Genomic DNA, 27,605 nt, shown 5'->3' on the forward strand with positions numbered 1-27,605 from the left:
TATTTTGATGACTTGTGCAATGTGCTTTTCAACTGCTGTTTCTTATAAATAGGTTAATCTATAATCAATGCTCATTTCCAGTGCTAATCTTATAAATATAGTCATTACGTAACAAAAAAACAAAACTTTCTTTGGAAAGTAAAATTCTAGATGAAAAAATCTAAATCTTTCACGCTCCTCCCCCATTTTTATTTGTTTCTCTCGCTTTTCATTATTTAAGTTTAGTAGACTTAACTTAAATTTATTTACCAGTTAGAAACTTGGTTAGCGCTTGATATATTTCAAGCAAAGGTTATAGTCAGCTAACGTACTTCCTAACTTATTACATAACGCTACTAGCTTTACGTTGTGAGTTTTCCAGGTGGCAACTAGAAATAACCCCCCCCCCCCCTCTTTTGGCGGTCTTTTTTTTTCCTGGCAATCTTCTAAAGCTTATTTATAAATAAAAAATGCTTTTTCAATCTTTGCTAGTTTTCTAAAAAAAAAAAAAAAAAAAAGTCAAATTATTTAAACAAGAAAAGTTTAATAGAACAATATACTTTTTTTTTTTTTTTTTTTTTTTTTTAACGAAGCTTTAAAAAAAAAAAATTGAATGTTTATACCGTCAAGTCTCAACATAAAATTCTGTGCATATTTAGAATTATTTAAAAATACTGAAAAATCTTATATGTACTCATCATGAAACAAAAGATGTCGTATTCCAAAAATCATGTCAACTTTGCTAGTAAATTTTCTATTTGTCTAGTAAACAAAAATATTTATTTGTCAAAGGTGAACAAAGATACATTTCTCTATAGAGCCCTGTACTAAAACTGGTGACAAGGAAAATCACTGTTTTTTGGTATTTCTATGGTGAAGTGATTTATTGAAATATAAGTAAAGTACATTGAAAAATATGCACTAAAAATTAACAAAATTATACAGATAAAAATAACACAAATTAGTCTTTATTAAATAGTTCATTACTTAAAAAGATTTTAAAGTATTTTCAACGATTTTAAAAACTAATTTCAGTAATTTTTAATTAAAATAAGACTAAAAAAACTTTAATGATTACTAAGTGGAAAAAAAAATGAGTAAAAATTAAAGAATACATACACGGGGGGGGGGGGTATAGGTGTAAGAAAAAAACCCCAAAAAAACGAGGATATCGATTTCCATTGTCACTGCTTTTGGTGTTATGCCAGAAGTGAGTCAGCATGTTAGCTAAGTAAATATCTTAAGATTTCTAAACTGATGTTTAGAAATGGCAGAACTTTCCTAAACTTGCTCCATCCACTGCAATCATTAGCACTTCTCTCCATCCTGTGCTCCAATGATATGAAGACAACAATACAACTGATCATCATTTTTTTTATTTTTTTTATAATATTCACTTGATATTTGATGCATAAAGTGATTTAAAAAAAAAAAAAAAAAAAAAAAAATCTAAGATTTGAAAATCTAATAAAATAGTTCTTATTTAATTTTTTTTATTCAGAAGAAAACAATGTGAATCCCCAAGGAGTCATGTAACCAGAACTTATAAATGTATATTCTAAAAAAAATGGTTGATCTTAAAAGGCTGTTCAATGTTCAGATAATAGCCTGTCCCAGCAAGGCTGAGTTATGGCTTCTGAGCAGTGAACCCTTGTTTACAATCAAGATGGTGAAAGTTGAATAAGAATACCAATGTTAGAGCAGTGTTTTAGCTCACATTTTGTCACCGTCGCTCAATTTCCACATACTTTCTCTGAAATAGTGCTTTTTGTGAAACTGCATATTCATTTAGTGATTTTTTTTTTCATCCTCAATCAATTTGAATTTATATCCATAGTGGGAATTTAAAATTTCAATTCCTTCTTTCCATAAATGTTTTTACTTGGTGATAAAGCTGATGGATGGAGACTGGACACAAAATAAGTTAAATACAATAGTTTTCCAGATTAAATGTTGCCTTTGTGATATGAGCCTCTTATAGATTGTTCTGGATATCTCTGGCTGATACTGTCAAGTTGTGAGATATCAGTTTATAATTTATTTTTTCCCCAGAGTGTTTATAATTATCTAATTTCATTTATATTAAGCCCAAATCTGCATTTATCAGTTTGCGGGAACTGGTATAAGATGGTAATAGGAGTTATAACCTTCAACATGGGAACAACATAAAATTGTTTCATAGTAACTGCTGTATATTCAAAGTTATCCTTGCATATACAATCACTTTGTTGAATTGAACTTCAGACATCTGTTGGGTATTAATAGTTCAAGAGATACCTGTAAAAATTCTATTGTAACAATTTCACTTTTCCAGACTCTGTATACCACAAAAGTTCAATAAAAATATTGATTCAATAGATAAAAACATACAAATTTATTTATTTATTTATTTTTTTTTTTTTTTTTTCATACATGGTAGTCACCACTTATCCCTGAGTGGCCTCCGGGCCTTGATAAGGGTTATTGTATGTACAGTAATCAATGGGATAATATCGTGATAATTAGTAATGGAAATTTGATAGTGTCTTAAGGGGGCGATTTATCAAGAATTTGTTAGATTTCAAGACATCCAAGTTGTAGTCGGGAGGGGGATACAGCAAAATGGAAGAGAGTTCCACAGGCGTGCACTTCTAAGAAAGCTTTTGTTCATAGAATCTGTTTTGATTTAGGCACAGAAAAAGATTGGGGAAAAATTATTGACTGTTGTTTCAGCTAGAAGGGTGTTTTTTTTTTTTTTTTTTTTTTTTTTTTTTTTTTTTTTTTTTTTTTTGTGAAAGATTGGAGGGGGGCAGAGATTGGACCTCAGACAAGCACTTGCCATGGAAATAATGATAAAACAACAGGCTTGCAACGTCTCTTCTATGGGAGAGGGGTTGCAGGGAAGAGAAAAGGGCATCCCCCACTAAACCACAGTCTATTTTGTACTCTGTCAAGGCAGGATAGGCTGTTTTTTAGCAGCTCCAGCCCAGATGTGGCAGCAGTACTTCATCCTTGGACGTACTTGACTTTTATATAGATAGAAAATTGCGTCAACAGTGAAATCTCTTCTGGAGCGGTAGAAGGATCCTACCATTTTTCCAGCGATCTTGGCAACAGACTTGATGTACGTGTTCTATTTCAGGTCAGGAGTAAACGTCAATCCCAGAAGCTTATCAAAACATGGAGCCTCCCCTACACGAGAGCTAAGCTATCCATTTCAATTGATGCCAGATGGGGATCAGATCATTGATGATGTAAAGATAGGAGCTTGGTTTTAGATGCATTAAAAGTAACCATCCACATCTTCCCCCACTGTACCACGCGCTCAAGATCAGAGGAGAGAGAATCAGAACTTTGTCATTTACGGCCTTTGATGTGTTGCCATAGATGGTCGTGTCCTCAGCATAGCTGTCAACGAATGATTTAAGTATGCGTTTTGGGAGATCATTGATGTAGATCAGGAAGAGAGTTGGGCCCAGGATGGACCTATGAGGAACTCCAGCATTAATACTGTGGGCTTCTGATTTCTGCCCATCAACCACTACTCTTATGAGCCTATCAGAGAAATGATTTAATAATTGAGGAAACCTTTCCAGTTATACCGTAGCTGGAAATCTTGAAGTAGACCTTTATGCCATACCTTATCGAAGGCCTTTGATATGTCAAGAACAATTGCCTCTAGAAAGGAAGCCTTTTCACTAATCCTATGAGATATACAGCAGATGTGCTAACGGTTATATCTGGCAGAACGGAAATCATATTGCATATCACTAAGGAGGTTGTTTCTGCTGAGGTGGTTGACTACTTCTTTATTTAATATGGATTCCAGCAACTTACTCATAACACACAGGAGACTTATTGGTCTGTACTGAGAGGGAGGTGACTTATCACCTGAATTCTTAAATACAGGGCATACTGATGAGGCTTTCCAGGGTGTTGGAAAGTACTTCTCCTTAAGATAACGCTTAAACAGTTTTGTAAGTATGGAAGCAAGTTCTGGTTGAAGCTTTTTCAACACTATAATTGGGATGCCGTCAAGGCCAGTTGCTTTACTGGAATCAAGGTTTTTGATTAGCTTGGCGACCTCACGCACAGATATTTGTATGTTGTATAGCAGATTGTCTGTTATAGGAGGAAATATGGGGAGTTGGTGTCCTTCGTCGCATAGGGTAGAATTAGCTGCAAAGATCTTTTTTTTTTTTCCAACTGTGAATATTATTAGAATTTAAATATGCTATAAATTGCAAGTTGTATGGATTAAGGTGAGAATTTGATTTTCACCATTATGCGCAATTGATTCCGGCAGATTAGCAAGACAACAGATTATCACATGGCCTTGTTGCTGTTGTCAAGTATAAGACATAAGAGCTGCAGGTGGAGAAAACCTTCCTGTTGAAATCCTCAAATGTAGGCACGGCCAAGACGGAAGGAGGAAGTAAGTATTTTTTGATGGAGTCTATTTTTAAAAATCTACCAAAAATCAAGTAATTATCCAACTAAGACAAAATTTTCAACAATTATGAAGTGGAGAATGAAATTTATAATGTACTTTTTATTTTTTTTTTTTTTTATTTTTTTTTATAATCGATATATATATATATATATATATATATATATTCACCTACAGACCCCACCCCTTTATTTGTGGTTACAAATATGCTTAAAATAATCAGCCGAAACTGAACAAAATATATTGTATTGTGGAGAGGGTGATGATTGTAGATAAAAAAAAAATTAAAAATGCGCACGTATCAGATTTTAGGGTTAAAAATCCGAACTTTGAGTGTTTAATTTTTCATCGTTTGTTTTGAAGTGCAAAATTTATTTAATGTTATCCCTATATATATATATATATATATATATATATATATATATATATATATATAAAATGAACTCATTTTTTCCCCTATGATTTTGACCTTAATAGGATTAAAAGTAGACATTTCATTTGAATGCAATATGCACAAACTGCAGCACAATATCTGAGGTGCGTTATAGGCATATTACCTCTCCACTTCCTCGATAATCATAGATTCCTGTATTTTTTCTGCTGAGAGTTAACCGCCACAATCGGTTAAAATCAATGGAAGTAGTAAAATAGTTTCTAATTCCTGCTTCCTCCGTCACCATACTTTCGGTATCGTTCACAAGGGACAGTTATGAAGGAACACCAGTTTGGGTTTTCTTTACTTCGTAGTTGCTTAAAAAAAAAAAACTGGAATGGAATTTTAACGTTCCTTTTCGTTCTATGTTTTCTACTGGGGGAAACACACCATGGACTTAACCGAATCGAAGGGTTATTTATGCTTTTTTTTTTCTTCGCTTTTGGCTATGCTTTTTTTGTTTTTCTGAACACGTTTATCATTTCTTTCCCTTGTTTTTATTTCGTTTATTCTTTACTTTAAACCCCCCCCCCCTACAAACACACCTCCAAACACCCAGGCAATGCCGGGCACCTCCGCTAGTTAATAGCTATCTTTCAGATAAGCAAAAAAAAAAAAATTTTTTTTTTTTTTTTTTTTTTTTTTTTTTTTAGAAAAACACTACGTTTAAATCTTCTGAAAAATAAATTAATTTCCTTTTAGTGAGCTAATATACCATTAAATAGGAAATGCTTTGAAGAATTGATACCAAATAAGAAAAATTGATAAATAACTGCGTATTTTGCTAAAAATACGATAATTTCTTTTGTGAATTTCTTAATTCACCTAATGTAGACCAAACGTGATATTAGATGCTGGAGTTATTTTCAACACCTACGATGCCTAGCATTCCAAAAATGGTCACCCATCTGGTATTGGTTAGCCTCATCGTTGCTTAACTTCAGGGTTTATGTAGGCAACATATATCTCGCTTATGAAAATAGAATTAAACTCTTCACTTAATCATCAAATCAAACATTCAAAATACATGGCTAAATAGTTTCAGCCCTATCAAGGCCTCCATAGTTTATTTTAAACCATCATTAAATTTTTTTTTTTTTTCTGTGTTACTTAAATGCAATGCAATCAATTGGATTTGAGAAACTGCAATTCACCATAAATGAAATATTAATACCATTCTTGAAGGTGATAAGCTCTGTTACAGCAACTACCATGGGATCAGCCTGATTGATGTATCTGCTAAAATATTTGCTTAGATTTTTGAGACCATTCCAATCGAAATGCAATTCCAGAACGAGACCAAAGAATGTAGTTTTCATTCAGGCCGTGGCAACATCGATCAATTTTTTATCCTTAGGCAATTCCCGATATCATTAATGCTCCTATTTTATTGATTTTGCTGCATTTGATTGTCGACTGCAGTGCTCTGGAAGTTTATGCAAGCAGTCTTAGTTTTAAAGTATACTATTGCTCAACAGAATCTCATGTGCATATACGATGCAGTTTCAGAACATCCTCTAAGTACGGTTTGATGTTCAGCAAGGATGTATATTTTCTCGAACACTTGAATTACTGAGTCCCCTCCAAGTTTCCTAGTGTCACAAGTTTTCTATCAAAGATTTGAACTACTGATGTTATGCTACTCGGTAAAACAATTGCTGATGTGTAGTTTACTATTAATAAGCATGCTGCATCATAGACTTAAAAAATAAATGCCTCAAGACAAAAACTGTTGGCATTGTCCTAAATCGTGATGTTCTTGAAAAGCTTGAAATATTCAAATGTCTTTATGCCGTCATTACAGCCACAAGTCAAGATGGAGCTGACATCAAAGTGTGAATTGACCTTGCATGTCGTGTCTTCTCCTGGCACAGTTCTCGACTTTAGTCAAATTCTAAGGCACAGTACTAACGATCTACCAAAGGTTGATGTGAACAATCAACAATCCTCCTCTAGTGAATCCTGATGAGTGGAAAAAGGTTAAGCGATTGGAAACTTTCAATCACCACTGCCAGTGTCTGATGGTAGCATTTCTCAAATAACATTGTAAGTTTCTGCTTTGAAATTAACAAATCAAAAAATGTCTGCATTGTTTGTCCACCAGGAGAGTTCATTTTTTGCAAAGCAATTGCTTCAGTTGACGTACACGATTGAAAAGGTTTGATGAACAAGAAAAAATCTAGCTGATGACTGTTAAAGCTGACCTGGCCTCTATACTTATGAAGGTACCACAAGAACAGTGAGTGATTGGTGATCATTCAGTCGTCTAATTGAAGTCATCAAGCTTAGTTTGTGTTGAGGAATGCAGTTGCAAGATGAAATTGATTCCATGTTCAAGCAATAAATAACGCTCAATAATTTGTTTCCTTTCGCTATAAACGTCTTAAGCTTTCATAAACCTTATTAATGGAAGAGCACAATTTCAGTCGGGATTGTATGTTTTCTTCATAGTATACATGTACACACATGATACTCCAAACCCATCCTTCATGGAAAAGGAGTTAAGCAGATACAATGAAAAGAAGAAAATTCTTTTACAATGTTGTGCTAGTGACTGTCTGTGACAGAATTGCTGGAACATGTATTTGTTCCCATTCTAATGGAAAATTACATTCTTTACTTTGCATGGAAATATCCTGTTTTAATTTCCATTGATAAGGTCAGGTGAAGAGTTCTTTATCTTGGATATTTAATCCTTTTAAGATGGTGTTTCAATAAAAACAGATCCACTTAACTAGATTGACATCAGAAATGGCATTCAGCCTATAAAAATCTCACCTCAACTAATGAAATGACTTCTAAAGAAAAAACTAACAATTTGTTATGTAGTTTAACTTAGTGTTTTAAACTTTGGGGGGGGGTAACTTTTGTATTTTTATGTGCTTTTTCTATGAATCATATCAAAGGAAAGCTTAAAAATTTTTATTTTATTTTTTTAAATTGTAGTGATTGACTTGTCACTTGTGAAATGCTGATGACTTCAATCAAGGCAAAATTTGTGAGCATGGGAGTAGGGTTTGTTTGCACAACTTGTGGAAATCTCTCAAAAATAGTTGTCAACAAGTGATATTTTATGTGGTAAAAAGGATTTTACATCCACAACAACAATAAGAAAGTATGCAAAGTAGTGAGTAAAAAATTTTGCATGATCTAGAGTTGCATTAAATTTTGTCTTTCTTAAAATCAAACTAAATCCTGAGTAACGATAAAATTTTTAATTTCCTAATTTCCAGCTCTGCAATTAGTTTATTGACATTAAAAATTTTTTCTTATTTTATGAAATACTGATATTTACAAATTTAGAATGCCCATTGTTATAATAAGATTGAATAAAGCTAAATGTTTTTAATTGAAAAAATGAAGAGTGTAACCCAGTATGTTGATATTGAATTTAATTTTTCTTTTTCCAGTGGACGAGGACGAGGCCTTGCATTTTTAGAATTTAATAACCCTAATACTAAAAGCAATAATGATCATGAAATACAACGGCCATCTTTTACACCACCAGTTTCATCTAATCAATTTGAAGATTGTTGGGATGATTGTTCGGCTTCCGAGTTGACAACAAATGACAACGACAGAGCCACACCAGACCATTTCTCTCAAAGTCTTCGAGAAACAGATTCTTCTTCACCATTCAATGATTACAGCTCCTCGCAAGCCAGCAGCAGTTCTTTCCACAATTCAAATGGTAAATTTTATCAACATATAAAACTAGTGTTACTTCAAGTTGGGCATTGAAGATTCTTTAGAAAATATGAAATGTTAAAATATATTTTTTCTAAATTTGGAGGGTGTTCAATTTCTTATAGCATCTTCACACACATTTGTATTGCACAAAATAATTCAAGTTTTTTTTTTTTTTTTTTTTTTTTTTTTTCAAAATTTAAAGTTTGAAAAGTTTTAGCATTGAAGCATTAAAATAGTGTGTATGTTTATATAATTGAAATAATTTTGATTTCTATTCAGCTTTTTAAAATTTTATTTCTGACATAAGTTAAAGAATTTCTGTAAACATTCAGTGAATGTTATTGTAATATGCCAAAATGCTTCAATTTACTTGGGAAATTTGCTTTAATGTTCTGAAACTTGATGATACTTTCATTTTCAATGTTAATTTGTCTTTTTAGGTGGTGTTAATGGAAATTGCTTCAAATGTGGTGAATCTGGACACTTCTCCAGAGAGTGCCCTTCAGGACGTTCACGAGGTAAGATTTAAATTCTTTCGACAATGTATTAACTGTTATGTGTGTCATGGTTTGTCTGTGTTGCCCAACATAAAAGTAGCAGTATACATGGATGATAAAACGCTTTGGATAATCAGATTTCAAGAGGGTTCTGCTAAAATCGTCATATTTTAAAAAGCAAAGCACCTTAAGTCCTCAAAATACCACCATTTTATTTGGAAATGAACATCCTTTCAAATGAATTAATAAATAGCATACGTTATATATTAAGAGTTTTAAACAAATAAAATAAAAATATTAGCATCATAAAACAGCCTTTTCGGTAAGATTTTGTATATAAAAAAAACAAAACCCGTATTTGTAAATGGTCGTACCACGTTTGTGTTAACAATATTTTTATGAAATTTGGAAACTAACTACAGATGTCACTTTTAATAGATTCGGGTGTCCAAAATTCTTTTGACAGCTCATTTTTTTGTTGTTTATGTTAAAGACTTCAACATGACGAGTATTGAAAATTTTCTTCAGATACTCACTGTTAAATAAATCGGTCTTTTTCTTAATTTAATTTGTTAAAAGTAAAATTGTAAGCTGCTTTCTCTTGTACTGAGCAATTTAAAATCATGATACTTGGAAAATTTTCTATTTTAAAGAAGTATCTAACTACTATCTGTAGTAGCAGCAGCATTATTATCAGACAAACGTTTTTTGTTTGTTTTCCAGAACGAATTTAAAAAATGAATATATAAAAAAAAATGTTCTTACGTATTTAGTTGGAGATATTCGGTTATCAGAATATTTAATTAAACAATCCCAACAAGTCCGGCATTATTTATGGTCAAATTTTAAAAATATTTATAGTGTTGAAAAGACAAGAAAATAAGCTTTGTAAATATGTAACTTTCGTGCACTTTTATCCATTGCATTAGTTTTTAACAGTGAATTGTTTTGCTTTTTAAAAAATGAAAATGTGAATATTTTTTTTTTTTTTTTTTTTTTTTTTTTTTTTTTTTTTTTTTTGCTTTGCGTGTGCGAGCAATACCCTCACCCTCAATATATATTTTTTCCGTTCTCATTTACAATTTTTTTTCAGCAGATTATAATCGAATAGACACTAATCGATCCAATTATTTAAAAAAAAAAATAAATGCAAAATCAATATTTAAATATTAGGGGATGCTCAGTTTTTAGTTAAGTTCCTATTTACGTGCCTCCCAACGAGGACAGTGTTAGACACAAGGTCGGTTTTAAAAAAAAAAAATCCAGCTCCCAAAAAGGGGCAATCGTTCATGAAGGATTTCTCCTTCACCAACAGAGGACAGAAAAAGCAAAATGTATCGATCTTGATCCAGGTAGAGAAAAGTTTTAAACTAGAAAGTTTAACGAAATAATGTCACTCGGACAAGAAACATAATTGAAAATTTGTGAACAATTTGTCGGCTTTAGCAAAGTATTTTTTGATATTTAAATAGGTGGGCAAAAAATACTAAAGTTTTCTAAACGTCACGTTTTCTGTTAGTGACGTCACTTGTTTAAAATGAAATTTTTGTCTGTTGTAATTCTTGTAAAGTTTCACACCCCCATTTATGTAAGTTTACATATTTAAAATTTGATGTTCAAATTCTAAGGCATAACATTTTCAAAAGCCAATAATTATGACCCACTAACTGTAAATATGGATGTCAAACGCTTTCTTAAAAAACAAAAACTCCCTAACCCTACCTCTAACCTTAGGTACGAATGGCAAGCCTCCTCTTCCTCCTCCTAAAACCTTCTTTAGCCCTAACAATAACGTTAAGTCCAAGTGACAAGCTCCTCACCAAACAAAATTCCTCAGTAAGCTACATATAAGTATCTAAAAAAAACAACAAAAAGATCCTTCCTTAAAAGTGCACAATTTACCTCCCATAAAAATAAATTGGTTAACTGTCCTAAAATGTTAGAATGGTCTCGAAATGGTGAATTATTTTACATTAAATTTGTGAAACCAAGCCCCACTCTAAATTCTAAAATTGTTTATATCAAGTCTTCAGGATGTTCGCATATAATTTCCTTCGGCTCTATCATTAATCCAAAGACCGTGGCAACCTCTCCAATCTATCATAATTGTGCAAAGACCCTCTTAAAACCACACATAATTGTCTTTAGGAAAAAAAAGGGGGGGCACACAGGATTTATCTTCTATAGAAAAGAAAAAATGGTTAACTGCTCTAAAATGCTAGACTGGCTCAAAATGGAGCATCATTTTACATTAAATTCTAAAATACTTGTTTATCTTTTAAAATTTTTCAAGGTGTTCACACGTAATTGCCTACAAAGGTAAAATCACATGTTTTGGAGAGGTGGTCAGATGGGGAGGGGGTAACTGAAGGTATTGATCTGCAATAATGCCAAACAAATATTGCAATTCATTTTTAAACAGTCCTAGATTTCAATTTCCGTTTTTTGTACATAAAATGCATTACAATTCTAACTTTGAGTTATTTAACTTTTCTTTTAATGGATACATGGCATTTTTAAGGAATCGCAGCATATTTATGTGCATTTACTGCAGAATATTTGAAAACCATTAATTTCTGGAGATTTTCAGTAGCATATTCTAATTCCTAGCACAAAAATACATTCATATGGTAAATTTCATTGCGTAATCTCCTGTTTTAACTAAGATACTACATTTTTACTGAAAATGTAGTGTAAAAAAAAAAAAAATGACAAAACGCATATGGTCTTAAAGAGGGAAAAAATACCCAAACGTGGTGAGGCACAAAAATAGTCATAACTTCCTTAATTTTAATTGGATTTAAAAAAATTTAAAGATTTTCTTAGCTCACCAAGCTCTTTCTCTCTCTCTTTCTCTCTCTATATATATATTTTGAAATATTTTAAGTCATTTCAATTTTTTTCATGTGTATTGCTAATAAAAGAATATTTATCATGGTCATGTCTTAATTTTAAGTAAGAAAATTCTATTTTTAATATTTCTTTCCTGTCAAAATTGAACATATTCAACATTAAATGGAGAAGTATTCTAAGAAAGTTGCACTTCTGTGATTTACTTTGTCATACAAGGAGACTGAAAAAATATTTGACTAACTGCAATAAGTGTACCAAACCTCTATGCTTTTTTTGTGTATCTACCTTTCAAGTAGGTCCTGGATATGACCTTCAACTATATCCGATGGTGAGACCCCAGCTTGCAGGGAGTGTGGAGCCACCTTTCAATTGTCATTGCTTCCAGGTCCATTCTGACATGGAGTGGTAGTACCTGTTAGGGTTCCAACTATGGGTTAAATAGATACCAACTTGGAAAAAACAAATATGTTCTATTAATAGTTTTTCAAAATCACTGGTTTCAGCATTGGTGGTTGTCCATCGGCTCCAAAGATGATGTTTGTGTTCTGCATCTCATCTGTGCACACAGAGGTGGCTCTGCAGCCCCAGTCTAGACGCACATAGTCTAGAACATTGGGGGCACTGGAAGTCGGTTGTTGTGATCACCGCTGAAGCTGCTCTGTGGTGTCTCTCTCTGGCAGCAGTGAGTTTCTGGCTACGAGCCTCTTCAAAGTTGGCAACAGCCTTGTGAGTTATCCTCGCCATTTTGGTCTGTCCATAGCATGTCCCTCTAGGTCTCCCGGTTTGATACGACACCATTGCAGATTGGCTTTAACAATATCTTTATATCGCAGTTTTGGTCGACCTTGGTTTCTTTTGCCGGCCTGGAGCTCTCCAACATCAGGCATTTAGGCATCCGACATGCATCCATTCGAATCACGTGTCCAACCCAACGAAGTTGAGTCTTGATGATGGTGACCTCTATACTGGTGGACTTAGCTTTGTCAAGGACCTTCAGATTGGTGATGCAATCCTGCCATTTGATTCCCAGGATGGAGCGAAGAGCTCGCATGTGGAAGAGCTCCGGTTTCTTTATATGCCTGCGGTACAGTGTCCACGTCTCACAACCATAGAGCAGGGAGGGAAGGACCACAGCATTGTAGAGCTTCAGCTTCATAGATAGGCGGATGTTGTGTTCTTTGAGCACTAGATTGTATAATCTTCCCAGTACCTGACTTGCCTTGCTGATTCTGGTGTCAATCTCTCTGTCCAAGTATCCATCACAAGATATGGTGCTTCCCAGATATTTGAAGTGATTAACGTTCGTAAGTGGTGTGTCGTCAATGGTGATGGTGGGAGGCGGATAGTACAGGTTGGTGGAGCACCTCCATCTTTCCAAGACTGATTGTCAAGCCGAAGAGCTTGGATGCCCCAAAGAAGCGATCCAGCATCTGCTGCAAGTCTTGTTCTGTATGGGCCACTAGTGCACAGTCATCGGCAAAGAGAACCTCTTGGATGAGTTTTCAAGCTTTTTGTCTTTGCTGTGAGTCTCTGTAAGTTGAAGAGGGAGCCATCCAAGCGATAACGAATGTAGACGCCCCTCTGCAAATCCTAGACAGCATACAGGTGAAAAAGATAGGGGCTAATATGTAACCATGCTTCACACCGTGGCTGATGGTTGTCTGTGATATTACCATTTGAGAGGACCTGACCAGTCATGCCATCGTAGAAGAACCTGATCATTGACACAAACTTTGGAGGCCATTCGATGCGCTCAAAGACCGTCTAAAGTGCCTCTCTGTTGGTGTCAAAAGTAGAGGTTTTTCTGTTCAATGCACTTCTCTTGAAGCTGTCTTAAAGCAAAGATCATGTCCACAGTACTTCTGCCAGGCCTGAAGCCGCACTGTACCTCAGGGAGTGTCTGTTCAGAAACTGTAACGAGTCTATTAAGAATGACCCATGCAAAGATCTTTCCAGCAATTGAGAGGAGGGAGATGTCCCTGCAGTTTCCACAGTCCGACTTGCATCCTTTGTTCTTATAGAGGGAGACGATTAGGGCGTCGCGAAAATCGTCTGGCATTATCTCCTCTTCCCAGACAGGACGTCACAGAAGGCCTCAAGAGCATTGGGGCCCACTGCCTTGTAGATCTTGGCAGGGATGCCATCCTTTCCCGATGCTCTACCAGAGGTTGTATGGTGGATCGCTTTCTTGATTTTCTCTATGGTAGGGAGGTTTACGAGTGAATCCTGTATGGGTTGTTGGGGGATCTGATTTAGGGCCTCTGAATCAACTGATGAGGGCCTGTTCAGCAAAGTGCTGAAATACTCCTGCCAGTGTCTAAGACCCTCCTGGTCCTTGATGAGCATCTTCCTGTCTGACGACAGTAGTAGAACACTACCTGGTGCAGAAGGGCCGAAAACAGATTTCAATGAGCTGAAAAATATTTTGATGTTATTAGTATCAGCATAGTGCTGGACTTCAGCTGCTTTGTTCTGCCACCACTGATCTTGCATTGCTCAGAGATAGGTCTGAACTTTTCATGCTTGGAGATGGATGACGGGTCATTTAGCCATTCTATGTGAGCCTTGTTCTTGGTACGTATGGCTTCTCTGATCACTTTGTCGTTCTAATCGAACCAGTCTTCATAGATTCTGGTCTTTGCTCCAAGGACTTCCTTCGCAGTCTCATTTACTGCTTTCTTGAAAGAGGCCCATTTCTCTGTGCTGCCTTCAGTGGTCACACGATCTTGAAGTTTCTCATCTAGCACTTGCTGGAATCGTGCCTGATAGGATGGGTCGTTAAGCCTGGCAACATTGTTGGAGGGCCTAACAGTTTTGGGTCGGTTTCCATGGGGTGGCGCAATGTGTAGTGTCAGTACAGCTCTGACCAATCTGGTCAGTCCAGCACTCGGCGCCTCTCATGGCATGGGTCACATGGATGCCATTGATGTCTTGTTGGCAGACGATGAAGTCCATCATTTGCCAGTGTCTTGACCTTGGGTGCATCCGGTGGTCTTATACTTGTCTGAAATTCTGAACAAGGTGTTGGTGATGCAAAGACTGTGCTCTGCACACTTGTAGAGAAGGAGCCGACCATTGTCATTGATCTTGCCTACTCTGTGTCTGCCCAGAATGCCTTCCCAGCTGCTGTAGTCTCTCTCCACCCTTGCATTTAAGTCTCCAAGGGTGACTAGTTTGTCACTTGGTGGGGTTGACCTGATGACTTGGTCAAACTGTTCGTAAAACTTCTCCTTTGGTATCATCTGGGCTTGTGAGTGTAGAGGCATAAGCGCTGATGATTGTGAGATGTCTGATCCTGCTGAGAGGGATGCACAGTTTCATGAGGCGCTCGTTGATTCCAACTGGTAGCGCAGGCATGCTCTTCAGCAAAGCTGTCCTGATGGCAAACCAGACACCATGAATCTGGTCTTCTGTTTGCGGCTTTTCTTTCTAGAAGATGTATCCACCTCCCTCTTCTCTCGGAGATCCCTTGTCAGCAATCCGGGTCTCGCTAAGTACGACTATATCTATATGGCAACGCTGGACTTCCCTTGCGATGAGCGCTGTTCTTCCTTCAGGTCTTGAGGAAGTAGCTCTATCCAACAAAGTTTGAACATTCCATGTGCCGATGATGATTTTTTTTTTCTGTGTTTTTGTTGTTTGACTGCTATGTGGATGAGTCCGTCAACCGCGGTAAGCTGACCAGACACTAGAAGGACAAGCATTTCTTTGGGGTACCTTGTCTGACCTCCTCCCTCATGTGAGGGTGGGCAGTGCTATCCTAAAGAGGCTGCCCAGTCGCTCACAGGTGCTGCCAAACTCTCCTGTTGCTTTTCAGGGAAAAGAGCGACCACTTGCCCATGGACCGCCTATATGTAGGTTTGTGACTACAGCTGCCAGTGTTCACCCACACCTGTTGCTTTTGCCACGTGCCCATCGCCGCAGGACTTGAAGAGTGTAGCTTAGACCGATCGGTAATCGATGAGTTGCAAAACACACCTGTGCGTGAAGGTTTTATAGTAAGAAGGCTGGTGCACAGGGGCAATCCCACTGTCGGCCTGGGAAGTCTTGATCCAGTGGCACGGAGAACCGTTACGACGGGAGACTGCCAGACTGCAGTGGATAACCAGGATGACTTTAGGTGTCACATCCTGCTCTAGGTGCTGCAGCGACACTTGCTGCCACCGCCTTCACCACCGTTGGTTCTTCATATAAACTCTTCTGCTTGTTCCACTGGAGTCAGGCTTTGCATGCAGTAGGGCTGACACAGCCCGATCCTAGTTCACCGAGGATTTGTGACGCGTCGGCTACTCTCACCTGGTTTAGCAAGCTTGCCAAAGCCAGTATCCAGGGTGTGGCTGCTGTTGCATGCATCAGTTATGGGGAGCCACAGGTGAGTGCTGAGTGCCAGGTGAGGTCCAGTGGCAGATGGGCTGTCCTACGAAGAGAACATGGCGAGCCCCCTACCAAAGGTACTAACCACTCCCTGAACACCCCATACACGCCAGTTTCAGCATTAAATGACCTGAAAAGGGTTGATATGACATAAAACAGCCAACCTTTCAAATAATAAACCTGAAAAAAAAAATCTCTTCCAGCGCCAATAGGATTAATGTGGTAGAACAAAACGGTCTCAATCCAATCTTCTCTCTTAGGTGGTGGTGGTGGTGATGGCAGCTGCTTCAAATGTGGTGAATCTGGACATTTTGCAAGAGAATGTCCTTCAGAAAATGGTTCACAAGGTAAGTTTTAAAGTTCTAATTATTTTTCATATTTAAATTCTTTTGCCAGATTAATTTTTTATCACATTTCTCAAACTATTTTATCCAATACAATGGTGTTTCCACTTTAACTGGTTGGAAGAAAAATAAAACTTTCTGGTTGTATTTTCATGTTTTTAATTATGAGTTCAAGAAGATTAAGATTGGCTGAAAAACCTGTGTATTTTGGCAGTAAATAGAAATAAGTGATTGATAGTTTTATGCAAATATATTTCACATTTAAAAAAAATTCGGAAAAAAGTTTTTTTTTTTTTTTTTTTTTTTTTTTTTAACCCCAAATTGTTAAACCAGTGTGAATATATGTTCTATTTATTAGCAACAATTTAAATACAATTCTTTTTTTTCTATTTATGTAAAGTTTTAATGACAATTTTCTATTTTTTGTTGTAGCTATTTTAAAGAATTTTTCTAAGAATCTCAATCCATCTTTTCTATTTCATTTGAAAGATGAAAATGTTTAATTTTTAAAAATTCCAATTTAGATTTTAACCTTTTTTTTTTTTTTTTTTAAGTGTAATTCTAAATAATCCCCCACCAAAAAAGGCCAAAATTTATTTTCTGTCAGCTAGAAATCAAGGGAAATCAATGTTTTTAAATATAAAGAAAAATGTCTTGGATCTGGATTTATAAATTTTATAAATTTTGCAAACGTACAGGATTTAAATTATTTTGTGACATCCTATCAACTTTTTAATGAAATATATGCTTATCCCATGAAAGAATATATATATTTCTTTTTTTTTTTTTTTTTTTTTTACTATAATAATTAAATACCTACGGACACTAGTGTTTCGTCCTCTCTGGAATCTTCAGTGCAGGATGTCACAATTAACACGTGTGTGTATATATATATATATATATATATATATATATATATCTGATAAGAAATTAAGAGAAAAGAGTTTAAACCAAAAATGGAGGATACTTTGCCAAATTCTTCAAAGTCTGACCTACTGTAATTGTCTGTATTTTTGAGATGAGGTGTTTTCATTCATGTCCTAGTGACATATGGCCGAGTGGTCCTAGACGTATCAAAGTTTAGTTACCCAAAGGTGCGGAGTTCAATTCTGAACGAAGGCAATGAAAAAATAACATTCAAAACAGAATCGGCAACTATGTCCCAAAGCCTAGCTGGAGTCCGAACACGGTACCCCCGTAATAATAATAAAGGGTTGGGTTCGAGACTCCTAACAAACGGTTCCCCAGTTCGATACAAAACACCTGACGAAGGCCGGAGGGCAAAACGGCCGAAACGTTGTGTCAATAACAACCAAGATGAGGAAGTCGGTCCGACAATCTCAATCAATGAAGTCTGACCTACTATTAAAAATTATCAATTTTGAATTTAATTTCATCAAAATTCAAGAATTTTTACACTTAAGCATTCAAATTATAGAATTTGAACATGTTTGCAAAATCTTTATAACCTTTTAAGATTAGATTAAATTGTTTGACTGGAGGGAAGTTTGCAAAACCAGTTAATTTATAATAAAAACAAAACTCTAAATTTAGTTTTTTCTTTCCAACTATAAATCAAATGTGATCTTTTTGGTTATAACTGGTTATATCTTTTTGGTAAATTTTGTTAATATTTTATTTCCTATTAACACTAGAGTAATATGAACTTAGAGATTGTTTGTATTAAATTCTATTTTAATAGTTTGAAGTTATAAATGATTTTATTTTTCTCCCAGGATATACCGGGAGACCTGATTCAAGAACAAGGTAAACTTTTTTTTTCTTTAACTACATATATTAAAACTTTAACCTATACTAATTTATAAGTAGATAATCTGTGGACATGGATATGTCAATTAGCTTTCGAATGTTGTGTTCTATGTGGTTCTACTTATAATTGTTTGCAGATGAGCTGTCTGGCAAGGTTAAAAGGTTAGGTTAGAAAACAAGGTAACAGAATGAAAAAAATCTGGTTGGAGAAAGAATTAGAAACTATACATATATAAGTATATACTTGTGTATAAGTTGATGTTGTATATAAGTCGATGTGAATTTTAAGACCAAAAATCGTTATTTTAGGTATTACCTGCATATAAGTAGACTAGATTCTAGACAAGTTAAATGGTCTGTCTCGTGGCTCTTCCTTGCACAGATCATTTTTTTTTTTTTTTTTTTTTTTTTTTTTTTTTTTTAAACGTAGATTGTTTCTTGGCATCCGCGAGAGATAATGTGTATTTACACAAGTGTGGTCTCTTTAGTTTTCATGGTACTTGTACAGTTTAGTCAAGACATTAAAAAAAAAAAAAAAAAAAAAGTTTGTACGTATTCGTTATGGAACAAAGTTCTCAAAAAAAAAAAAAATTTCACTTAATTTCGAGTTTTATTTTTTTTTTTTTTTTTTTTTCTACAACGAAAAAACAATTCATGAGACTGAGCAACAGGTTCGCCCCCCCCCCCTTTTTTTTTTTTTTTTTTTTTTTTTTTATATATAGGAAGAAAAGCTAGAATAAAGATGGGGCGGGAGTATTGGCGCTTTACATGGAGTTATCTCCCCGTGGCATGTTCAACAAATTTGTCAATGGCTCCCTTCAACGCGCTCTCATAAGAACGTGTTTTTCCACTCTAAAAAAAAAAAAAAACTACTCCATGAAATGGAATTTTTTTTTTTTCTCGGTGATCTTCAGTCCAAAACAGATACGTACAATATAATCTTTTTGTCGATATTTTTATTTTTTTAATGTCTTGACTAAACTGTACAAGTACCGTTTTCATATATATAAAATGAATGCAAATGTTGCTAATCAGACATTCTGATCAATGAAATGCTGTAGATTCCAGGCGCAGTTAGTTTTTAGACATAATTTGTCACATAACGTAAATGCATATATTTCAAAAACCGTAATATACCGTAATCTGAATGCATGCATTCAGTACCATTAAATGGCTTCATTAAATAGTTGTCATTAAATTGTTAAAACTTGGAGAAACGCTACATTTCTCAATCTACTAAAAAAAACGTTATATCACTGTATACATTATATTGAACTTAGGCCTATATCATCACCATATTATATATTATATCGAACTCGGGCGTCTAGAGACACATTGCGAGAGCTATTCCAATTATTATTAAGCCTCCCACTGAAAAACTGCATGTGCTTACATGTTGGCAAACCCACTACAGTGGGGTTTGGAAGGAGTGCGATTAATTACTAGGATTACTGGTATACACCAAGTGCACAAACAAAATGGCATTTTCTATGTTATGATTGAGTGCTGACTTGCTCTTTAACATTTCCAAAAACATTACCTATATTTAAGTTGACCCACAAAAAATAACCTTAAAATTGTCTCTCATAAGTTCGTATGGTAAAGAAATTAAACATTGGACATCTGTGGTGGTGAGTCCCCAGGTTAAAAAAAAAAATTCATCTTGATTTCAAAATTTTTCTTTTGTCCATTTACATTCCTGAAGTCTCTTATTTTTCCCCTCTGCTTTGTGGGAATCACCTTTTCAATAATTAATCTTGGAGTTTAATTTCAACCATAGTATTTTTTTAATTGAGTTAGAAAAGTTTCCTACAAATGATTCAATATTTCTTAGCATTTCTTATACTTATAGATGATTATGTAATGCCCATCATTAGGACAATATGAAGTTGCCTGATTCTCAGATTTTTCACTTTGAATAAAAGATTTAAAAAAAAAAAAAATTCTAAAACTAGAAACAAATGTAATGACAAATGATTTTATGAGATTTGATCCAGTCAACTGGTTAACAATTGATGGTTGCCTCTGAATGTATGAAAACTTTTTTTTTTTTTTTTAATTTGTAGGTTATATCTGAGAAATCACATTTGAAGAATATGTAAAATAAGTATTTATTCCAATTAAAAAAATAGTGTAGTTTATATTTTAAGATAACAGGTTTTAAAATGGATTTTCTGATTAGTTTTTTTTTCTTTTTATATATAGTAATGGTTTTCACAGAAAAGATAGGAATGGTAATGATGGTGCCAATCGAACAGGTTTGTCTTGAATTTTATTCAATGAAACATTTACTGAATAAGAACTTTGATAGTTCAACATTACTGATTTTTTTTTTTTTTTTTTTTTTTTTTTTTTTTTTTTTTTTTTTTTTTATGTGCTAAAGATGCTTCAGTTTATAAGCATTAAAACAGACATGAAAAGTTTTTATAATTTTTAAAATACTTATAGATGAAATCAATTGCTTACACAATAGCAAACTCTGCTGTTAATAAAATAACATTAAAAGAATATAGTATGCTTTTCATCTTTTTAATACTTCAAAACTAGAAGCTAAAATTTAATCAATATTATTAATTAATAATAAAAAAAAAACCTTAACTCTGCAAAAAGTTAGTTCATATTATTTCTTAAGATGTGCATAAAAAATTTCTTAAAAGCTATTTCATTTTGTAAGATGCCAAAATGCTTCAGTTTATATGCAAACTGATTAATGTTCTCCATAAATTTGAAATTAAACTTTGTTTCATTATTGATTTCACTTTCTAGGTGGTGGTAATGGAAATTGTTTTAAATGTGGTGAATCTGGACACTTCTCTAGAGAGTGTCCTTCAGGACGTTCACAAGGTAAGATTGAAATTTAAACGATATATTAGCTAATCTCTCTCATGTGTGTGTGTGTGTGTGTATATATATAATCGATATTAAGGGACACAGTATCCAACATATTATTTAGAACCAGGTGTGATCTCTTGGAAAGATGAATTCACTCCATGGTACAGATATAAAATGCATATGATTGATACTGAATTATAGCAGCCATTTTTTTGATGGTATAAATATAAACTTCAATACTTGTATCTTGTCTGGAAAAAAAAAGGTACTAAAAACAAAACCCTTCTTTATATGTATTAGTTAAAATGCACAAAAACCAGATGGTGCTGGTTTTGTTTCCTCCAAAATATGCCTCACAAAACCTTTAAGTAAAATATATCTAAAGCTTTTCAATTAATTTCCATTAAAGAAATGCTATAGTAATATAGGCCTATTTTGGATGATAATTCTAATCCAGTAAAAGAATTGTATAAATGCTCATAAAAAGGCTAAATCAATTGTAACATTATTTTATTAATTTATATACAAAAATACTACATAAGGAACTCCTCAAAAAAATTAATAATACTATCGATTTTTTTTTTTTTCTTTTTTCTTGGGTTGGCAGGTAAATATGTAGACATTTTCAAAATCTGGTGTGAAACAAAGAATGGTAAGATTAGCGTTTCCAAAACTAGTTATAAGTCATCTTATTAAAAACTGATTTTCAAATAGGAAATAAAATAAAAAAAATAAGGATTTCAATGGGTTTAGATCCTGTACTCTTTTGAATGTGTATATGTCATCATTAATTAAATGTTTAGAACTTGTAATTATCATGGATGCAGGTGATTTCTTGAAAACCTTGTCTGTATTAATGAGAACAAGGAATTTGAAAATGCTAGACCTTTGATATTAGGTATCCCAAACTAGCCTAGTTTAGGATGCGAAAACTGGTAAAAATAAAGTTAAATTTCTCTTAACTTCAACTTGCGATATCTCATTTATTTTTGGGTTATTTTCATAAAGTTTTGATTTAAATAAAATTTAATCTTTTTGCTTTATAGATAGAATTCTTTTTCTTGGGTTTTTAATAGGTTTTTTTTCTTTTCAAATTTAGTGGGCGTGATACTGTGAGTCTCTAGGTATAAAAAAAAAAAATAGTACCATTTTAAAGAAAAAGGGTCACTTATCAATATGGTGAGCTTAAAAAAGGGGTTTAATTTTTCACAAAAAAAAAGAAATCCAACTTGATTTTTTTTTTTTTTTTTTTTTCACAAAAAAAAGAAATCCAACTTGAAAACTTCCGTGAAAGAAATATCACTGAAATTCAGTTGAAAATATTCTGAAAATTGCACCGTTTTGTAGAAAAATTTCTCTTTAATAATCTGTTGGTGTCCTATTACTACACTCATAAATCAAGGAGCACCACTAATAAAAATGAGTGTACCTACACATCGAGATTTACAACTTAATCTCGAGTGACCAAAGAAGTATCATCATGAAAATCAACTGTCAGCAAGAAACCACGCAATCGAGCGAAAATGTAAACTAATGTAGATGAGTTTGTTTAATTAAAAGTTGTAGAAAGTTTAAAATATTTTTAGTGCGTTAATAAAAGAAATGAAAATTGACAATTTAAAAAATGTCAGTTTATTTTCTATATCTTTCAAACTTTCATGTTCTTTGCTTTCTTCTTTCAGTTGGATAAACTTCAGTATTGTTAAATTATCTCTTAAAGATTAAACTGGGTACATTTTAAACCAAAAACCATTTTTAGTGACTGCGACGGGAATTTTTTTTTTTTTTTTTTTTTTTAAATGTGCCTTATTTTTTGCTTACTTATTTAATTCACTTATGTTCTGTCGGGCGTTTTTGATATATCTAACATTTTGTTAAATTTTTTTTTTTTTTTTTTCTTTATTAGACTGTACATTTACATTACTTTAAAAAAAAAGTTACAAATAACGGAAAATATTAAGTTATGTGCCTGTGGCATGTAAATGAAAAACTTAATTTCACTGTAAATTTTTTTTTTTTTTTTTCCAAACAAATAATTTTAATGATACAATACAATTTTTGAATTAAAGCAACTTTAAAAGGTCAACAAAAAATTAATTTAAATGAAACCGAAAAATCATCTTTAATTTTTTGTTATGCTTTGGTCATAGTTAAAAATACTAGTTTCTCCCTCGCGTTTTAATGACAGGTGCGCGGAAAAAAAAAATGGCGTCTGCATTTTTTTTTTAAATTAAAAAAAAAATTTTATTGCATTTTCACCCCAAACAAGGCATATTGCAACTTTGTTGTAGGGGGCTACTATCAGGTACATAAGCATCAGGGGTACTGTGTAGGGAGTTCGGCAGCAAGATGTCGGTTCACATTACACTTGAACTTCTGCATGTCAGTACAGTTGGGGAAGCAGGGACCCGGAAGGGAATTCCAAAGTCTAAAGTTTCTGGGGAAGAAGCTACTGGAGTAAAAGGCTCTCTTACATCTTGGGATATTTACTGTGAAGGGGTGGGATTTTGCTGCTTGTTGGGTTTGTCAGGGGTATTTATGTCGGGGGGGGGGAGCACAAGTGCTTGTAAGAGCATTCACCATTAAAGTACTTGTAAAACGGGCAGAGGGATGCAACATTTTGTCGATGGGACAGAGGCTGATGGTGGTTCAGGCCTATCAGATTAGCAACTCTGTTTTGAACCTTGTCTAGAAGCTAGTGACAGATGCACCAGCCCAAATATGACAACAGTACTCCATGCATGGGTGAATGGTGACCTTTATAGAGGTATAGGATACTTTCGGGCGTTAATAGCTTTCTAGCACGGTAGAGAGAACCAACCTTCTTCGCAGCGGTCCTGGCAATGTTTTTAATGTAATTGTTCCAACTCGTGTTTCCTGTGAACATTAGGCTGAGTAGTTTAAAAGATATACTTTCAGATAAAGAGTCATTAGTCATTGCTATGGATGGTAGAGAAGGTTTCTTGTAATTATTGAAGGAAACAAGTTTAGTCTTGGCAGCATTGAATGTGACCATTCATTTTTGTCCCCATTCCACTATAGATTGGAGGTCATCCTATAGTGTTTCTGCCATTTCTTTAGATATGTGTTCATTTGTTTTCCTGTTGTGTCCGTTATAGAGCATGGTGTCGGCAGCATATATACCCACTTCACAGACAATTTTGTCAGGGAGGTCCTTTATGAATATCAGGATAGACCCTTGAGGCACTCCTGCATTTATATCATTATTTAGATGTACGACCGTCAAGGGCAACCTGGATTTTTCTCTTATCTAAGAAGGATTTAACTATGTTAAGTATTCTTCCAGTGATGCTGTATGATCTGATTTTCTTGAAGACCCTCATGCCATACCCTGTCAAAAGCCTTAGATATATCTAGAGCTACCGTTCTACCCTTCCCCCGTTTGTCCAGTGACTGGTATATATGTTCTGAGATTACAGTTAGGATGTCTGCTGTGGAACGGGCTTGCCTAAATCCATATTGTTGGTCAGTAAGAAGTTTAGCATCTGTAAGGTGATGAACTAGAGCTTGGTTAATTATGGTCTCAAATATTTTTGTGAAAAGTGGGAGGAGGCTAATGCGGCGGTAATTTACTGGGTCAGTTCTTTTGCCAGAATTCTTGAAAACTGGTACTACAGAAGCAGTTTTCCAGCAGGCAGTAAAGCAAGATTCACTAAGGCATTTGTTGTAGAGTTTGGAGAGAACTGGAGCTACTTCGGCGGCACATTTTTAATAGCACAGCCGAGATGAGATTAGGTCCACATGCTTTTGCGGTGTCAAGATTTCTTATGATAGCATGCACCTGAGAAGGGATGATTTTTAGATCTAGTTTGGCATCTGTCCGCAAAGGAAAGTCATGTAGGTTTTTTTTTTTTTTAGCAGGGTCCAGTTTGGAGTTGAAAGCAAACCATCTGGCAAGCATGTTAGCCTTCTCAGTTGCAGAACAAACAACCTCATGATTGTTGGATAGTGGAGTAAGTGTTGATTGCCCATTATTTACTACACTGTTGTAGATTTTCCAGAAGTCACGGGTTCCTAATTTCTGTGCTTCAATGCGTTTTTTAGTGGTTTCGGTAAATTCTCCCTTAGCTGTCGCTATTTCTTTGTTAGTTATTTCTGGCTTCTCTATACTTCTGTTTGATCTGGACTTATGTCGGTTAAATTTGCGGTACGCATGCTGCCTTTGCGCTATTGCAGCTGCACAAGTAATAGTAAACCATTGGGGAGAGTGCGGCTTGCTATAGAATTTCCGCATGGGTACATGTGCTTCAATTGCCGTTTCGAACCATTCAGTGGTCTCATTTGCGCAATGTTCAGCAGGAAGTGAAAAAATATTTTGCCATGGAGCGTCCCTGATGGCGTCCCAGTCAGTCTTTTTATAATATCTTGTTTTTAGCACTGACTCTTCAGTTTTGGCTCTAAAGTTTAGGGCGATTTCACCCATTACCACTGCATGATCGGCGTTCCCTAGAGGGCTGTGGTCATTCGTTACAGTCATCGGGAACTGTGGTCATTCGTTACAGTCATCGGGAACTGTGGTCAGAAACGGATCTAAAAGTGATGCGTGTTCTTGCTGGTCTGGGAAACTGGTTGGAAACGTAACCATCTGTGATAGGGAATGAGATGTAGAGAAGTTATGTGTTATGGTACCAGCTGCGTCTGTGTAAGTAGAAAATCCAAGTCAGTTCCTGTGGTGGACATTGAAGTCACCAAATACATGCATTTGTGTGCTAGTGTTGAGGGAAAGTGCTATATATCTGCTGGCAGAGACTTTGTTTATTAGGGTACAGTCCTGGTTTAAGGGAGAGCGGTAGAGAAAATAAAAGTAGCTAATGTTATGTTGCATGTTAAGTCTAAAGCACATAAAGGCTTGATCGTCCGATTCTAGTTTAGTTTCTCTAGTCGAGGGGAGGATGTTTCGAATAGACTCCAAGTCCATGCATATGTCTGTCAGTCCTTACGGCAGAGTGGAAGATATCCAGCCATGTTAAAGTAATTGGAGGGGATGGAGAATTGTAGGTTAGTCTCACTTAGTGCTAAGATATCTGGGGTGTTTGTTAAGAGAAATGCTTCAACATCATTTAAATTAGTTCTAAGCCCACGGATGTTCGTAAATGCAATCCTCAAGGGAGATTGGTTTTGTTTGAGTTTAAGCCTGGTTTAGCGTCATTTTTTAATGTACTTTCATTTTTATTTTTAAGAGTTTCAGTTTAGGTAAGATGTGCTGAGCAAGTGGTTATGCAGAATACCAGACATGCAACACAAGCAGACCATCAGCTATCCCTCCATCTACTAGGATTGTGGCCTCAGGATAGCCCACCGGGAATGAGTGCAGGGTCCCTTTCCATGCGCAACCTGGCACTACAAACATCCCGATATTATACAACTGTTGGAGCAGCTGCTCTAAGCGCTACCAAAGAGTTAGGGCACCTGTACTAGCAGTCGGGAACAGCAACCAGGAACTGTCAATCCGGTACCCTCAACCCATCAGATGATGGTCAACCCAATTTACTTGCACTGGCATTATGGCATTCAAGCACTCCCAAGTGCCCAGTTTAAGGGATGAGATGTGTCTGGAGTGGGGAAAAACGGCGTTTATTGCCCTAGTCAAGAAACAAGGTCGACCACTGGATGATTCTGTGGACTCCGTGATTCGACCTGGCTAATAGTCAAAGGAGTATGGAAGCCGGGCGATAGACAGTGCCTATCTACTCCTTAAGCAGTTTAGGTTTGCAGACTGGTAATTTGTTTGTCACCAGCTCTAGGAAGGTTGTCATCCAAGACTTGAGAGGCCTTCCTCCCCTTAGGTTTAGCTTTAGAGTTTTCCTTTTCCTAGACGGATGACCTGGGAAGATCTATGGGTCCATCAGCACCGAGAGAGTTTGCCCCGCACCTGGGTCCTAATCCAGGTATTCCCACGTAGGTGGTTAGTGTTGTTACTGGGTTAGTTTATAAAGGTTATATATCTGAGAAATTATGCTCCTCAAAGTGATTATGGGACATTGCTATTTCATTGTTACTGGAGGAGGGGTTGAGTAAGAGTTCATGCAGTGGACGCAGCTATATTTGCAAACTGATCTGTTGGAAGGAGTTAATATGGCTTAATGTTTTTTTTTTTTTTTTTTCCTTTAAATTTATAATTAAAAGAAAAATTTTTATTTTTATGTTGGCTTAGGAATGTGTTACAGAATGGCTTGATATTACGAATTAACTGAAATTGTTGTACAAGCTCTGGATATTTTAGATGGCAGAAGGGTTAATATCTATATTCAATAGATACAAGTAACGTCATTTTTGATAAGTGGAAGTAAATTGTATGCTATGGCGTCCGCATAATGTATAATACAGTAAATAGATATATGGGCAGATTTCCAGTAGATGCGAATATATGGAGGTTGTAGATA

At 35.0% G+C, this 27,605-nt stretch overlaps 1 protein-coding gene across 4 annotated transcripts in view; it reads left to right on the forward strand.

The window, feature by feature from the left end:
• The window catches only part of LOC145295848 (ATP-dependent RNA helicase DDX4-like), an 80,579-nt gene that overhangs the window by 15,942 nt on the left and 37,032 nt on the right, over positions 1 to 27,605 (forward strand). For all 4 annotated transcript variants that reach the window (XM_080141565.1, XM_080141567.1, XM_080141564.1 and 1 more), the window contains exons 2-7: positions 8,252 to 8,532; positions 8,972 to 9,049; positions 16,516 to 16,602; positions 18,336 to 18,366; positions 20,575 to 20,627; positions 21,136 to 21,213. In XM_080141565.1, the coding sequence (XP_079997691.1) occupies positions 8,252 to 8,532; positions 8,972 to 9,049; positions 16,516 to 16,602; positions 18,336 to 18,366; positions 20,575 to 20,627; positions 21,136 to 21,213 (608 nt within the window). The remainder of the gene's footprint in view (positions 1 to 8,251; positions 8,533 to 8,971; positions 9,050 to 16,515; positions 16,603 to 18,335; positions 18,367 to 20,574; positions 20,628 to 21,135; positions 21,214 to 27,605) is intronic.

Source organism: Euprymna scolopes, chromosome 16, assembly GCF_053919585.1.
Source record: "Euprymna scolopes isolate OS-2025 chromosome 16, ASM5391958v1, whole genome shotgun sequence".
Classification (NCBI taxonomy): domain Eukaryota; kingdom Metazoa; phylum Mollusca; class Cephalopoda; order Sepiida; family Sepiolidae; genus Euprymna; species Euprymna scolopes.